Source organism: Anabrus simplex, chromosome 7 (assembly GCF_040414725.1).
Source record: "Anabrus simplex isolate iqAnaSimp1 chromosome 7, ASM4041472v1, whole genome shotgun sequence".
In the NCBI taxonomy this organism is placed as follows: domain Eukaryota; kingdom Metazoa; phylum Arthropoda; class Insecta; order Orthoptera; family Tettigoniidae; genus Anabrus; species Anabrus simplex.
The window spans coordinates 226,434,820-226,452,718 of record NC_090271.1 but is presented as its reverse complement, the minus strand read 5'-3'; the positions used below and the strand labels follow the sequence as shown (position 1 = coordinate 226,452,718).

At 39.2% G+C, this 17,899-nt stretch overlaps 1 protein-coding gene across 1 annotated transcript in view; it reads right to left on the bottom strand.

The window, feature by feature from the left end:
* LOC136877787 (uncharacterized) overlaps positions 1–17,899 on the bottom strand; it is a 144,250-nt gene that overhangs the window by 54,351 nt on the left and 72,000 nt on the right. The window contains exon 3 of the mRNA XM_067151994.2: positions 4,158–5,663. Coding sequence (XP_067008095.2) covers positions 4,158–5,663 — 1,506 coding nt within the window. The remainder of the gene's footprint in view (positions 1–4,157; positions 5,664–17,899) is intronic.

Here is a 17,899-nt window from a genome sequence, read left to right as displayed (position 1 = left end):
ATCGTGGTCAGGGTCAACAGCAAGGATAGAATAGTGCTAATGGGCGATTTCAATGCGAGAGTTGGGAATAGAACTGAAGGATACGAAAGGGTGATTGGTAAATGTGGGGAAGATATGGAAGCTAATGGGAATGGGAAGCGTTTGCTGGACTTCTGTGCTAGTACGGGCAAGCATAAGGCTATTCACCGCTACACATGGGAGGCTAGAGGTACCAGATCCATAATAGACTATATCTTAACAGACTTTGAATTCAGGAAATCTGTTAGGAATGTACGAGTTTTTCGCGGATTTTTCAATGATACAGACCACTATCTGATCTGTAGTGAACTAAGTATCTCTAGGCCTAGGGTAGAGAAAGTGAAATCTGTCTGCAAACGAATAAGAGTAGAAAATCTCCAGGACGAAGAAATTAGACAGAAGTACATGGATATGATCAGTGAGAAGTTTCGAACAGTAGACAGTAAGCAGGTTCAGGATATGGAAAGTGAATGGGTGGCATACAGGGATGCTGTAGTAGAAACAGCAAGGGAATGCCTAGGAACAACAGTGTGTAAAGATGGGAAAAGGCGAACATCTTGGTGGAATGATGAAGTGAGAGCAGCCTGTAGATGTAAAAAGAAGGCTTATCAGAAATGGCTCCAAACAAGGGCCGAGGCAGACAGGGATTGGTACGTAGATGAAAGAAACAGAGCGAAAAAAATAGTTGTTGAATCCAAAAAGAAGTCATTGGAAGATTTTGGTAATAACCTGGAAAGGCTAGGTCAAGCAGCAGGGAAACCTTTCTGGACAGTAATAAAGAATCTTAGGAAGGGAGGAAAAAGGAAATGAACAGTGTTTTGAGTAATTCAGGTGAACTCATAATAGATCCCAGGGAATCACTGGAGAGGTGGAGGGAATATTTTGAACATCTCCTCAATGTAAAAGGAAATCATCATGGTGGTGTTGCAAACAGCCAAGCTCATGGGGAGGAGGAAAATGATGTTGGTGAAATTATGCTTGACGAAGTGGAAAGGATGGTAAATAAACTCCATTGTCATAAGGCAGCAGGAATAGATGAAATTAGACCTGAAATGGTGAAGTATAGTGGGAAGGCAGGGATGAAATGGCTTCATAGAGTAGTAAAATTAGCGTGGAGTGTTGGTAAGGTACCTTCAGATTGGACAAAAGCAGTAATTGCACCTGTCTATAAGCAAGGGAACAGGAAGGATAGCAACAACTATCGAGGTATCTCATTGATTAGTATACCAGGCAAAGTATTCACTGGCATCTTGGAAGGGAGGGTGCGATCAGTCGTTGAGAGGAAGTTGGATGAAAACCAGTGTGGTTTCAGACCACAGAGAGGCTGTCAGGATCAGATTTTCAGTATGCGCCAGGTAATTGGAAAATGCTACGAGAGGAATAGGCAGTTGTGTTTATGTTTCGTAGATCTAGAGAAAGCATATGACAGGGTACCAAGGAAAAAGATGTTCGCCATACTGGGTGACTATGAAATTAAAGGTAGATTATTAAAATCAATCAAAGGCATTCATGTTGACAATTGGGCTTCAGTGAGAATTGATGGTAGAATGAGTTCTTGGTTCAGGGTACTTACAGGAGTTAGACAAGGCTGTAATCTTTCACCTTTGCTGTTCGTAGTTTACATGGATCATCTGCTGAAAGGTATAAAATGGCAGGGAGGGATTCAGTTGGGTGGAAGTGTAGTGAGCAGTTTGGCCTATGCTGACGACTTGGTCTTAATGGCAGACTGTGCCGAAAGCCTGCAGTCTAATATCTTGGAACTTGAAAATAGGTGCAATGAGTATGGTATGAACATTAGCCTCTCGAAGACTAAATTGATGTTAGTAGGTAAGAAATTCAACAGAATTGAATGTCAGATTGGTGATACAAAGCTAGAACAGGTCGATAATTTCAAGTATTTAGGTTGTGTGTTCTCCCAGGATGGTAATATAGTAAGTGAGATTGAATCAAGGTGTAGTAAAGCTAATGCAGTGAGCTCGCAGTTGTGATCAGCAGTATTCTGTAAAAAGGAAGTCAGCTCCCAGACGAAACTATCTTTACATCGGTCTGTTTTCAGACCAACTTTGCTTTACGGAAGCGAAAGCTGGGTGGACTCAGGATATCTTATTCATAAGTTAGAAGTAACAGACATGAAGGTAGTAAGAATGATTGTTGGTACAAACAGGTGGGAACAATGGCAGGAGGGTACTCGGAATGAGGAGATAAGGGCTAATTTAGGATTGAACTCGATGGATGAAGCTGTACGCATAAACCGGCTTCGGTGGTGGGGTCATGTGAGGCGAATGGTGGAGGATAGGTTACCTAGGAGAATAATGGAATCTGTTATGGAGGGTAAGAGAAGTAGAGGGAGACCAAGACGACGATGGTTAGGCTCTGTTTCTAATGATTTAAAGATAAGAGGTATAGAACTAAATGAGGCCACAACACTAGTTGCAAATCGAGGATTGTGGCGACGTTTAGTAAATTCTCAGAGGCTTGCAGACTGAACGCTGAAAGGCATAACAGTCTATAATGATAATGTATGTATGTATGTATGTTTTTAGACTATGCTGTCTCCAGATTGACATGATCTGCTAAAATGACTGACAAACATAAATGTAATAATGTTATTCGCTTTACGTCCCACTAACTATCCTTTATCCTTGCGCACCAAGCTGCTCTTGTGTAATTATGTATATAATTGTAAAATCTCAACTGTTCAATTAGATAATGTAATTAGTATGTAGTTACCAACCATTGACATTATTTTTTATTACAAACATTTACGCTGAATGTTATAATGTAAATATTTTAAAACTTTATCTCAACTGTTCAATTGAACAATGTAAATACTGTATAGTTACCAACCTTTGACATTAATTTTTTGGGTACAAACATTGATGCTGAACACTACACCTTTTCTCCCTTAATTGTTATAATGTAAATATTTTTAAACTTTATATTTTCCTATGATTGCGTCAACTGTTCTCCAGAGCACCACTGCCGAACTCTACTATTTTAATTTTACGCATTGGTGCTGACTTCTCATCTATAAACCTATATGTTCAACCATCACTTTTGTACAACTATTTCCCATACTTAATTTTTGTATGTGTATTAATAATATGTATTAATTTGTGCATGTCAACTACTAACCAGGTACCTGATTTTTTGCCTTGAGGTGATAATTTGACTGATGATGCCCTCAATGAAGGGCGAAACATGTCTCAAGTGGAATCAATAATAAATTCCTAATTTATAAAATTTATATGTATTGAATAGGTGATAAAACAAACCTTTTAGCATCCTACATCCCACTAACTACTTTTATGGTTTTCGGAGACACCAAGGTGCAGGAATTTTGTCCCGCAGGAGTTATTTTACATGCCAGTAAATCTACTGACACGAGGCTGATGTATTTGAGCACCTTCAAATACCACTGGACTGAGCCAGGATCAAACTTGCCAAGTTGGGGTCAGAAGACCAGTGCCTCAACCATCTGAGCCACTCAGCCCGGCGAAACATAAATGACTAGTGCTGAGATCAAAAAGTGGAAATTATTAAAGGTCTGAGTAAAGGTGAAAGTGCTGCAAGTATCGTGCCAATTTATGGTATTTGATGAAACAGTTAATATCAGATGTAATGTGGACAAAATCAAAAGCCTTATTTTGGAAATGCAAACTATCGACGGTAATGCAAAACATCACAAAATTATGAAACTGGCAGAAATGATCATTTGGACACTGTAATGTATCAGCAGCTAATTCCCCTTTATGTTAAAAGGCATTGAAAACAATGTACATTACTGTAACTGTTTTCTCATTTTATTCTATCTATTCCCATTTTTGTCACAGCCTTAGTCCGAACTCGTAACAGATAATCAAGTTTCTACTGTACATCAATACTGTACTGGAATTTGAAAAGAGGGAAAGTTGACTAAGAAAGGTTGAACAGGATAGATGGATGAGATGAGCCTGGCACAAGTGGCAGCAAAGGTAAATTCAACTAAGGATCTCTGATGTTTAAAGAAGACAAATATTGAGGTCATTGGGCCAGGATCTCAGACATCATCGTGTTGTTCTAGTGGACACTGTGGAGACAAACAATGAAACAAAAAGAGGAGAACATAAAAATTTAGTAAAATAGGACCATGAACTTACCTTCTTAAAGATGGGAGGTGATCCTCTGCCAGAAGCATCAGAAGGTACATTCATTTCACTGGTCTTGCTAGTAACAGCTCCATACCCAGGAGTGGTCTCCACCCCCACCATACTACCATCACTGATAGGAGACTTACTGCGTACAGACATGTCTCGACTGTCCTCGTCCAGCTTTGTTTGCGACTGATTTGGTTGAGATGTAGGAGATGGATCTTCCTCGCTTTCTGTCTCCATGGGTTGAGGTAAACTGTTCCACACGAACACTTTGTTTTCCATGGGATGGGGCCCCATATCTACTTCACCACTTTTAACTTCAAGTTCAGGAGCAGGTTCCGGATCACTGGTATGATCAGGCTCAGGTTCTGGCTCAGGATCAGATTCAGTGGCAGGATCATGTTTAATGTCAACATTACATTTAACTTCAGGATCAAACTCAGAGGACAAACCATTTCTGACATCAAGAACAGTTATTGGATTCTGTTCCTGATCATGTTCTTCTTTTGATGGAACTTTCATGGACACTTCTGCTTCTTGATTACCACTTGCTGTACACGACTGCAAATGTACCAAAAGATCAGCACTTGTCTTGCAACGCTGACGACACCTTTGACATCTTGTTGAAGACAATTCGGCTCCACTCGGTTGGGTCACTGTACATCCGGCCCCTGAAGCACTGTCACCACTTCCGTTAGTATGCAGTTTCTGGTGACGTACCAATTCCGATAAGCATTTGGACTCGTGCCCACACCATGCACAAACCAGATTACAAGTCTCGCCAGCCCCTGCTCCAACCAGTAACTTCTCCTTCAACTTATCAAAGAATGAAGCATTTTTCTTTTTAAATGTACCGGGTGGTGACGCAGGCTTTTCACTTAGAGAAGTATCCTGAGGGGTTTCTTCAGGTTCCTGGGATGGTTGAGGCTCCTCTTGTGTTTTGAAAGCATCCTCTCCTCCAATCAAAGAGGCAAAATCCTTTAGAGCACTATTGGGACATGATTTAGCACATATTTCATTAAGGTCCTTTTCACTGAGACCACTAGTCTCTTGCGTCAAGGAGAGAGAGTTGGAGGGTGACACTTGCTTCACCAATGATGAAGATCGAGCTCGCACTGATGGGATACGCAAAATGGGCAGCGCAGATGATGTAGGCACTTTATTCTGAATGGGAATCAAGTTAGGAATTGGGCGTGGAACCTTCTTCGGAGGGGTCTTGGCTGCTGTCTGGCGATGAACACCATGTACTTTGTTTTCATGACGCGCCATCTCTCCTTCCCAAGCAGCCTTGAAATTACATAAACGACACTTAAGGTTCTTGATGTACACGTTTCCATTTTTGTGATGTATTATGTCATCTGGATGAATAAAGTCAGTCCGAAAATTATGACGTTCATTTTGCACCTGAGTTGATAATGATTTGATCTTCTTTGCAGTCATCTTGATTTTAGGTGAGCGCCGAATTGCACCTACAGCCAGTCTAGCTTCTTTGTCAGTCAGCAGATGGGTTTGCTAGGGAAATTAAAACAATGAATTAGAATACAATGTTACAGCAAACCTCAACAAATCAATCCATCCCATTCATATAACATCACCACCACCACCACTTGAATAAGCAATGACAGTCCATGGAAAGAGGTTTCTTATCACACATGATGAATTTTTCAAAAAAAGAATTTATACTTGTGCCCACTCCATGCATAAACAAGATATAAAAAGGAAGTACCAGTATGTCATGTGTAGTTCATTATCGTTTTATATGAACTTACAGTTGAATTTCACTCAACAAAATGTACGGATTTTTTAAAGTTACCCAACAGTTATTCATCGGAAGTTATTTTCTTACATCATGCAGCATATACCTTGGAGCAAATTTGTTCCCAACTTTTTGAAATTTACTTGTAGCTATGGTTATGTACACTTCTAATATCCAATTTTGTTTTACACGAAAATTAAATTATTAAAAAAAATGTTATTAGCTTTAGTGTGAATCTGTGGCATACAGTGATTTTTTTTAAAATATACAATTTGCTGTACATCGCACCAACACAGACAGGTCTTATGGCGACGATGGGATAGAAAAGAACTAGGAGTAGGAAGGAAGCGACTGGAACCTTGATTAAGGTATAGTCCCAGCATTTGCCTGGTGGGAAAATGGGAAATCTTAAGTCAGTGCCACTTTCCTATGAGCACTAGCAGTTTATTCAACATAACTCCCTACAGATGAATATAGGCAATGATATAAGTTACAATAATGAATTCTTACTACCCTTCTAAAATAATATACCTAGTTGGGCTGCTGTAAGCTTGCATTCCAGAGCTGATGACTTCCAGCCTGACCATGGTGGCCGTAAAGATACTTTTCATGATATTCCCACATACACACTAGGAAAACGTGGCTGTGTTTTAACTGAGAGCACCGCCACTACCTTTCCATTCTACTTCTTCACCAGCTTTACATACAGGATACAGTAACTTTACAATTGGCCTCAGAAGATCAGATTATACCAAGACTTTTATTAGACTGGCTGAAAAGACTTTTACAACAACTATCATAATAGTTTATTTGTCAGAATAAATAAGCAAAACATTTTCTTTGAAATAAAGACTATCATTTCTGGGGATTTTTACCTGACTCTAACATCAACTGAATTCAATGACAATGTGAAAGAATAGGTCTTCTCCTAGAGAAAACCTGCAGAGAGTTTTCAACAGTGTAGCAGACTGGGCAGGAAACAACAAGCTAAGCTTATATAAGTTGACGACAGTGAAGCTCACATTCAAAAAAGGAGGCTAATTAGGATTTACTGGTAGGAAAAAGACCTGTTGCAAGATTTCAACAGAACTGGCAAAACCAAATCAAGGATGATCTGAAAGAGGAATACCTGACAAAGAGGACGTATGAAGAGAAATCAAGATGATAACCACTCAGTGAGATGGAAACACTTGTTCCAATATGGCTTCTGAACCCATGGCAAAGCACTCACACTCAAGACACCCAAAAACCTATTGCAAGTTAACATCATCTTTGAAAGAAATAGGATTCACTGTCCATGAAAAGGTTCCTGTCCTAACAACTCATGGAGAAGCAAGGAGGATTCACTTAATAACTTTCAAGGAAGGATCATCTAGAGCATGCACCTTCAACTCAAGGAAAAGCAGACAGAGGTTGAGGTCAGCACATTGTGTGCTAGAGAGCAGGCATCAAGACACAGTTGTTTATGAGAGTGCAGCAGCAGCGGACAAGTGTAACTAGAGTGCGATCCATTTGTGTTTTATAATATGAAAGAATGTAATGGAATTCTAAAATATATTACTTTACTATATTCAGTTTTTCCCCCTTAATGTTAAGAACAAAAGATAGGCAGCTAGTATAATTTTAAGAATAAGAGCTGGGTAATTATAAAGTTTAATAAGAGGTAAGGATGTTGAATTGTTAAAGATGAAAATATTTATTTATTTATTTATTTATTTATTTATTTATTTATTTATTTATTTATTTATTTATTTTATTCTAAAAAATTGTTAAATATGTTTTAAATAAAATATATAATTCTTCTACTTCACCGCTCCCTTCTGCCTCTCAGTATTGGGCTGTAATAGCAGTTATAAAATAATTCATTTGGTTAATATTGAAATATTTTATTCTAATAAGTTGATTTTACATGCCTCTAATATACCATGCGCTCATTTCAAAATTTCCTACCTTCATTAAATTTAATGGTTCCTATGAATTTTTTTGTTCTTATTGAGGATAAACAAGTCAATTCATTTTTCGAGGGGTAAGTTCAAAACAGCTGCTTAATTGAATTTTATGTACCACTCCTACATTAACGTGTTCTTTCCCAAAAAGAACAAAAAATCCATAATAGGAACCATTAAATTATTCACGGTGGGAAGTTTTGAAATGAGAACACAGTATATTCAATGTTAACATTAGTGTAAGGTTAATTACCTCAAGTATGAACAACAATTATCACAAATGCAATGGGCTGGTATTGCTAATGTTTTTGTCAGCACAGCGCTCGCTCAAGAATATTTGGCTGTTCAACTGTTCCGCTCACGTTATGTATTCGTCACTTTGTCTCACGTCAAAGGAGCCTATGCTCCTGTGAAGACATCAAAGGACAGCGAGTCGAGGCTACCTGATCTAAAGCACACACCGTATTTTAGATCCTACTGACCCCTTCACCTTTGAACTAACCAAGTTTGACTGATAAACATACGTTAAACCAAACTGAATATAGTGAAGTAATATATTTTAGAATTCCATTGCATTCTTTCATGTAACAACAACAACAACAACAACAACAACAACAACAATAATAATAATAATAATAATAATAATAATAATAATAATGTTATTGTTTTTACGTCCCATTAATTACTTTTTGACGGTTTTTGGAGATGCCAAGGTGCCAAAATTTTATCCTGCCAGAGTTTTTTTACATGGCAGTAAATCTACTGACATGAGGCTAACTTATTTGAGCATCTTCAAATACCACCGGACTAAGCCAGGATCAAACCTGCCAAGTTGGGGTCGGAAGGCCACTGTCTCAACCATATGAACCACTCGGCCCGGCCATGTTATAACACACAAGCCAATAAAGTACTCTAGTTACACGTGTCCGCTGCTACTGCACTTTATAGATAACTGTGTCTCAACGTCGGCTAACTAGAACACAATGTGCTGACGTCGCCCTCTGCCTGCTTTTCCTTGAGTTTTGAGGGTGCATACTTTAGATGATCCTTCCTTGAAAGTTATCAATTTAATCCTCCTTTATTACAGAGCAACCTTACTAATCAAGGAAGCATGCTAAATAAATAATTGAACAGGAACAAGACGTAATAAGAGCTTGTTTTCATCGTGTACTCTACTTCAGTCCCTTCAGTCTACTTATAGTCACAGATGAAGTTACTGTAGCATTTTTTTTCTTTTAAGCATTTTTATACAATGCTGTGTGTAAAGTAGGCCTACATCGTGGGCAACAGGGTTTGTTTATAACTGAACTACAAGGGCTGTAAATAAAGTCACAAATGCCATGGCCACTTCCTTCCCAACCCTAGCCCTTTCCTATCCTATCGTCGCCTTAAGACCTATCTTTGTCTGTGTGACGTAAAACAAATTGTAAATCAAGTAGTGGCAATGTAATCCAGACACTCGCAGGAGATCGGGCATGTGTAAATAGGATATGGGAATGGTCAGGTGGCGCTGTTGTCAATGTGTAGAGTGCATTTGATGGGCATCCAGTGGGGAGTATTGTTGCTGCTGCTCGGTGTTCAAGTGAAGTGTGCCGATTTTACTGCTCTAAAGCACGTTTTCAAAATTTGATCAGCGTTTGTGGATTAAAATCGAGGTTGCCCATGGCAAAAATGCATCAGAACGTTATCAAGGATTACGTGAAGCCTATGGTGAAATGCATTACCGTATAGGACAGTTACACGATGCGTCAAGGCGTTTCATGCGGGTAAAAATGAGACTACAGATTTGCACCGCACAGGTCGGCCGACCATTCCTCAAGATCAGATTGACATTGTGAGTGGTCTTGTTTCCGCTCAGTATCAAATGGTGTGACACATACTGACGAAATGTCTTAACATAAGGAAAACTGCATCCTGTTGAGTTCCACATCAACTCACCGATGTACAGAAATGGCACCGGCATGCCCTGACTGGCTTCCACCTGGACAAATACTGCAACGAAACAGATGCATTTCTACAGCGTACTGTCGCCATTGATCAGACGTGAGTACAAGCCTACGAGCCTGAATTAAAGCATCAGTTGAACGAATGGCATCACCCAGGTTCGCCACATCCACAGAAATTTTGACAGGAATCCAGTCAGGTGAAGCTTATGCTGATCGTGGCATATGACTGACTACAAGGGTGTTATTCTTATACATGCTGTGCCTGAGGGACAAACCATCAACAGTGACATTATGAGTGATGTCCGCGCCCAGCTATGCGGCGCAAACATCCATACTTATTGCAAGACGATCGCCCTATCATGTTGCATACGTTGTCATGTAGCAAACAATGTCAAGCTCTTATTGTAACGGTGGCATTGGGAGGTCTTGGAACACCCTCCATACTAACCAGACATAAGTCCTTGGGACGCTGACCTGTTTTCAAAGTTGAAGGAACCTCTCCGAGGCCGCTGATTTCCTAACGGTGCATCTGTACTGCACGCAGTAGGGTGCTCCATCACTGTCATCAACAGAGAACACTTTGCCAATGGTCCCCAAAGACTTTGCGGGTGACTACGTTGAAGGAATGTAATGGAACTGTCTTGTGAGTTCATTAAATATTGCATTCTATCAATTGCCACTATTTTATTTACAGCCTTCGTATGTTGACAAAGTCTCTGTCCAAATTGACTGAAAGAACTTTGTGCGAATGAAAGATTAAATGCTAGAAAAACAAAGATATCAAGCTTCTTTTAACAAAAACTTTGAATTATGTACTGTACCTGTATTTTAATCTGCAAAAAATGTTAATAAATATGTAATTTTGTTCTTTTTTGTAACTGCACTGATTTCACACCTAAAGTATTTTAATTTAAAAAAGAATTGTCTGATTCATAATTATGAATAATGCAATTTTTTGTTGTTGTTGTTGGTCCCTTCAACATCAAAGTAATCAAGTTTGATATACTGTAATCTCTTTTAACATATGTTTATCAGTAACCATTGTCAAAGGACAATCTCACAAGTCAAGGAAGCATGCTAAATGAATAAACAGGAACAAGTAACAAGAGCTTGTGATCAGCTCTCTAGTGGAAGAAACTAAATAATGGTGGTGGTGTTATCATAAATCCATACAGAACCCTATCACTGAAAACTTGTCAAGACTCATCCATATTTAATTTTTAAAATGAATCACTACTCTTGTTCACAAATGTGCTTTAAATAAATGCTTTTTCCAAAAGGTGCTCTATTTTACATTGTGCTCGGTGAACATACAGTAAACACTTGACAACTCGTACTAAAGAGGGCATGCATCTGTCAGAGTTATGCAAAATCCATCTAATCGAGAAGGAAAAAGTTGTGGCCAAGGCATAAGAACTGATGGGTTTATTGTACTTTAAAACACAATATTACTTTAGATAATGTGACAACTCTGCAAATAACCTTACTCCTTGTGGGTGGGGTTAACTTCCAATAAGTAACCAGGGGAAGCTGACCCCTACAGAGCGCGTCCCCAGGTGGCGGATAGGGGGCCCCTACAGTATGTATACTCCGCACGGCTCTACTTCTAAATTGACGTTTTGGCATATTTTGGCTCTGTCTGGTGGTTGTATGCAGAAGCATAGGCATCCAACCAATCCCAGTCTGCCATTCATATCGATTTATATCGGCAGAGCACAATCTCGAAACCTAGTTGCCAACTCTAATATTTCATTCACCACGTGGTTAACCAATCTCCTCAGCATGTATGGTATTTGGTACGCTTCCCGATCTTTCGCATTTTCCTTCAGTAATTAGTGTTTTTTTTTATATATATATATATTGTTGGAGGGTTCTAGTGACTGAGATCAGTGGAGTGTTCCCTTTGTAGGCCATAACCTCTTTCCTGTGCCAGCCATTAATGGTGAGTGATATTTTATTTCCTCATTCTCGTTTATTCTTAATAATATATTCTCTTATTAGTGTCAGATGTTGTTAGTAAGTGTAGTTTTTGTGAATTTGTTTTCAATCCATATTCATTAGTTTTTCTGAGTACGGTATTACATTTTACACGGGCTGTTTACCGCGGTCGTATTGCGTCAGTTGTTCTCGCGGGCGTAGCGCGCTGGCAACAAAGGAAAGGCGATGCTCATTTGTTTTGCGAAACTTCAATTTAGAAGTAAGGCCGTGCGGAGTATAGGGCTGGTTGAAATAACCAATACAACCCGTGAACCAACAGGTAGCCCAATTCCTGGGGTTTTTAAAATACTGGGACACCCTCTCTCCAGGGGTCATAAATATGGAGGGCCCTTGCCCTGGGTTAAGGGTGAAGACCTCAACGGCATCTACGGCGGAGAAGATGGACTTCGGTACGGTGGAGATGGCGGAAGAGGCAACCCATCCTTCTGGGGTGTACAGATGGAACCTACTGCCTTGTAGGACGAGGAAGGCATCCTCAAAGGCTAAGGGAGTAAACCCTGAAAGAAAATCCTCTTATGCGTTAGGCCTAGCAAGCCAGCAGGAGAGTATTGAGTACAGTCGCTTTCAATAAGAAAAAGAGCCTCGGAAAGAATATTATAGACCGGACTGACACATCCTCTCAGACAATTGTAAAGTATGATGACCGTAAGGCTGATGATATACAATGTTCTGAAAGGAAACCCCAAATAAAAAAGAGACCCAAATACCGAATTGGAACTATGAACATTCTATCATTAACTGGAAAGTTAGAACTCCTAGACATGATGGATAGAAGAAAAATATCAATATTGGGATTAAGTGAGACCAAATGGAAAGGGATTGGAAGTAAGACACTTCGTGGAGGTTATAAATTATACTGGAGTGGACAGGAGAAGGTAGTGAAAAATGGTGTTGGATTCTTAATTAACGAAGGGACTGATGCTACAGCTGAAGTTATCTGCAAAAGTGATAGAATCCTTAAAATGTTCATGAAACTGGAGAACACTAAGTACACCATCATACAAGCGTATGCCCCACAGACAGGCTGCAGTGAGGAAGACAAAGAGAAATTTTGGCAAGACCTGGAAGATACAGTTAATGAGGAAAATGTTATTATTATTGGAGATCTAAATGCGCAAGTTGGGGTAGACAGACTTGGGTACGAGAACATCATTGGTCCACATGGATTTGGACAAAGGAACCCAGAAGGAGAACAACTATTAGATCTGTGCAGAAGAAATGATCTTATAATCAAAAATACATTCTTCAAAAAAAAGAGACAGGCACAGAATAACAAGGTACTGTTGGGATGGCCAGTATAGAACACTGATTGACTACGTAATCACAAATAAAGATGGTGGCAGGTACATCACAGATGTAAAGGCCATCCCTAGTGAAAGCATGGACAGTGACCACAGATTGTTGGTAGTAGACTTCAAACATAAGACAAATGAAACGCAGAAACTTATTACGAAAAAACCAAGGGTTAAAACTTGGAAGTTGCAAGAAGTCCAAATAAAGGAAGAATACAACTAAGGATTCAACAGAGTTTGCCAAAGTGTGAAGTACCCAGCGTTAATGAAGAATGGAAAGCCTTCAAAGACACCTTTGTGGGAGAAGCCAAAAACCTATGTGGAGTTACAAGTTCTATCAAAAGAAAAAAGGAGACACCATGGTGGAATGATAGAGTGAAAATAGCGGTGAAAGAAATAAACCAAATAAAGAAGGCACTGGACAAGGAAAAACAAAAACAGGGACAAGAACGAAATGAACAAGAAATACAAAGACTTCAAAGAGTATACAGGAACAAGAAACTTGCTGTAAATAACATTGTAAAGAAAGAAAAAGAGAAGAAATGGAATGAGTTTGCAAACAAACTGGAAGAGGACAGTAGAGGAAATATGAAATTGCTATACAGAGTAGTGAAAAACAAGCGAAGGGATCAAGAGACCATAAAAGCAATAGAACGTGATGATGGAACTCTGGCACAAGAAGAGGGAGAAATTAAACAAGAACTCAAGATCTATTTCGAAAAGCTGCTGAATGGAGATACAGAAAACATAACAATGGATAAAGGAGAGCCAAGTCGAGGAACCACAACTGAACCACCAATTACATGGCTTGAGGTTGAAAATGCGCTCAAGAGCATGAAGAAAGGAAAGGCAGTGGGCATAGATGAACTAAGTGCAGATATGCTGAAAGCAGCGGGAATTCCAGGAATCCAATGGCTCTACAGACTGCTCAACAAGATATAGGAGGAAAATACTATTCCTGAGGACTGGAAGATGGGCATCATTGTACCTCTGTTCAAGAAAGGAAGCCGACGAAAATGTACTAATTACCGTGGTATCACACTACTGTCTCATGTCCTGAAAATATTGGAAAAAATAATAGAGACCAGAATCAGAGATATTGTTGAACCAATTTTGGAAGAAGAGCAGTATGGTTTCAGACCAGGAAGGTCAACTACAGACCTTATATTTGCAATTAGGATGCTAATGGAAAAATACTGGGAGAAGAACAAGCCTTTATTTCTAATATTTTTGGACATTGAGAAAGCATACGATAGTGTACCAAGGGAAAGAATTTGGCAATGCATGAAAGAACTTCAAGTGCGAGACAGCCTCATAGACAAAGTGAAAATGTTGTATAGTGGGAACAGAAGCTGTATTCAAGTAGGCTGTGGTTTGTCGGACTGGTTTGAAACAAAGAGAGGAGTGCAGCAGGGCAGCTCATTGTCACCACTTCTATTTATTATTGTAATGGATGTAGTAACGAAATCTATTAAAAGGAAAGAACATGGAGATATCAAAGCCTTCACATTTGCAGATGATGTTGCGATCTGGAGTGACTCAGGAGAGGAATTGGGAGAGGGAATACAAAGCTGGAATGAGGAATTTAAGAAATATGGTTTAAACATCAGCAAGACCAAGACGGTGGTGATGAAAGTGTATGGGGAAGGAGCAGAACCAATAGTCATGTTAAATGAAGCTCAACTGGACAGCGTTCCAGTTTTCAAATACTTGGGTAGCGTTATATCAAATGACAACCTAGCAAAACATGAGGTGAACAATCGAATCAATAAGGCAACACAATTTTACCACCAGGTAAGACACCTGCTGTGGGATGAGCAAATACCCATGAAAACAAAAATGACATTGTATAAGTCCTATTATACACCAATTCTTACATACAGTCTCGAAACCACAACACTGACCAATAGAGATAATTCCAGACTTCAGGCAGCTGAAATGAAATTCCTCGCACTATGATCCAGAAAACCAGGAAAGACAAGATTAGGAATGAGAAAATTAGAGAAGAAGTAGGAATAGATGATTCTCTCCTCAATAAGATTCAGATATCAAGATTGAAGTGATTTGGTCACATGAAGAGGATGCCAGTAAACAGAACTGCAAGGAAGGAATTTGACAGAAAGGTAGAAGGAAGACGACCCGTGGGAAGGCCACGAAGGAAATGGATAGATTTAGTTAAGAGCAATGTACTGCTGAGAGGTCATGATTGGGACAAGTTGGTGGAGGAAGAATGGTACAAGGACAAGATGAGATGGAGGAGGCTCATATACCACATCCGGGAAACTGGAGATGGTTTAGGATGATGATGATGATGATGATAATGTGACAAGGTAAACAATACATATCAGTGAAGCCATATACACATATAACACAAACAGGTACCAGATTGGGAAAGTTTAAAAATGCAATTGGCCTATAGTACTTGCAAATTACACTATATTCTACATTGTCATTTAAGAATGGAGACCTTGTATGTAACAACAACCTGGTTTTACAGGAGAGCAAAAAACTGTCCTATGGCTGAAAATGGAAAACAAAATTGTACCTATTACACGTTATACATTAAATCTGATAATTTTGTTATTTTAAGATTGTTATCTCTCACAAAGTGTCTGTAGACAAGCATCATAATATACAAGCTGATGGTGTTTGTTCATTTTAAGCAACTGTACCAAATATTTTGTTACGTTGTCTCCACAGAATGATCCCGAGGCTTTGTACGTAGCTATAAGCACAACGAAATAATAATACAATATTTCCGCAAAATTGCAGATCAGAGGTTTCCACTTCAGTAATTATATGCAGAACAAGGACAAGGATTTATTGCAGCCTAATGATACTTAACATTCTAATTCAGACTCGTTTTTGGCAGCCGTAATATAGCAAAATGATGGTACTGATCCGTTCCTGTGATGTTTTGTTCACAGGTGTTGTCTGCCTCCGTAGTGTAACGGTTAACACTATTACCTGCTGTCGTCTGTGGCCCGGGTTTGATTCCCGGTACTGCTAGAAATTTAAGAATGGCAGGAGAGCTGGTATGCAGTTGAAATGGTACATGCAAATCACCTCCATTGGGGGGTGTGCCTGAAAAGAACTGCACCACCTCAGGATGACATGAGTTTATTTTACTTTTTGACTCTTACTTTACAGGTGTTGGTTTAAAGAAGCTTCCTTTGGTGAATACTTTTGATGTTGTAGTTAAGGTTCTGAAGTAGAGTCTATAACACCAATAAGTATGTTTAGAACTTCATGACCACTTGACAGCTCCAAATTGGACAAAGGTTGCACTATTCTGCTCCACCAGCCCCCTACAATATCCAACTTAACACTTGCAATGCCATGTGTATCAATCTGATACCCAGTTGGTTTCAAACAGGGTTTTGTGTTGTTGTTTTTAAGCAGGTCCCATCTCTGATAAATAACATCTTGCATGGTTCATAAAAGATATTCACTGTGACAGTGCTGCCACCTACTAAAGCAGATATTGTTGTATGCATTTTGAACTGAAGGATGATTGAAAGGAATTCAGCATCTGGAGAACCATTGCCTAGCAGAGACTCCAAAGAGAGGACAATGTTCACACTGCTTTTCACAAATAGCTAATAAACGTGGCAGAGAGTATGCATCAAGAAAGGCACAACAAGTTTGTCTAGTGTATCCTGAATGTGATGAACACAATTTTATGAGTACAGGCTGCTTTTTCAAATTGCATAATTACCGAGCTCGATAGCTGCACTCGCTTAAGTGCGGCCAGTGTCCAGTATGTAGGATGCTAAAAGGTTTGTTTTTTCCACCTATTCAATACATATAAATTTTATAAATTAGGAATTTATTATTGATTCCACTTGAGACATGTTTCGCCCTTCATTGAGGGCGTCATCAGTCAAGTGGAATCAATAATAAATTCCTAATTTATAAAATTTATATGTATTGAATAGGTGGAAAAAACAAACCTTTTAGCATCCTACATTCAGTATCTTCAATACGGATAACAATGATTTTTATCACTTGCAGTGTCCAGTATTCGGGAAATAGTGGGTTCGAACCCTACTGTCGGCAGCCCCGAAGATGGTTTTCCGTGGTTTCCCATTTTCACACCAGACACATGCTGGGGCTGTACCTTAATTACGGCCACGGCCACTTCCTTCCCACTCCTAGCCCCTTCCTCTCCCATCGTCGCCATAAGACCTATCTGTGTCAATGCGACGTAAAGCAACTTGCAAAAAAAAAAGCATAATTCATTGAAAAAGGCTCCATAAGCTACATTATTGCATTAAATATTGCCCTATTTTTTACTCATAATGAAAACAATGTATTTCCTTTCATATATATTTGTAATTAAGTGCATTTCATTTATTAATTCCTTACTATATATACTGCTTTTGACGGCCAAGCACTGACCCGACGCTAACCTTGAAAGTCCTTATTAAGAGACAGCTTCATCTTCAACTCCTGAAACTAGTGCCATAACAGCACAGACGACTTTTAGTAGATCGCCAGCTTCTGAGAAGATGGGAAATGGAATGAAAAAGCATTACTGTGACTGTTATACTGCAAAAACTAGCTCTAGCTGAGAGGTCACAGAAAACAAAGAAAATATATGAGGTGTTGAAAAAAAAAAAAAGAGAGAAGCAAAAAGAGAAAATTTTTTGACTCCACAAGTGACGAAGATGAGATAGAGAATGATACAACTCTTTGCTTATGCGACACAGATGATGATCTTGATGATGACAATCTTCTTTCATTAGATCCTACAGCATTTGAGGAACTGAACTGAGAACCAGCGCCTGGTGATTATGTTCTCATTGAA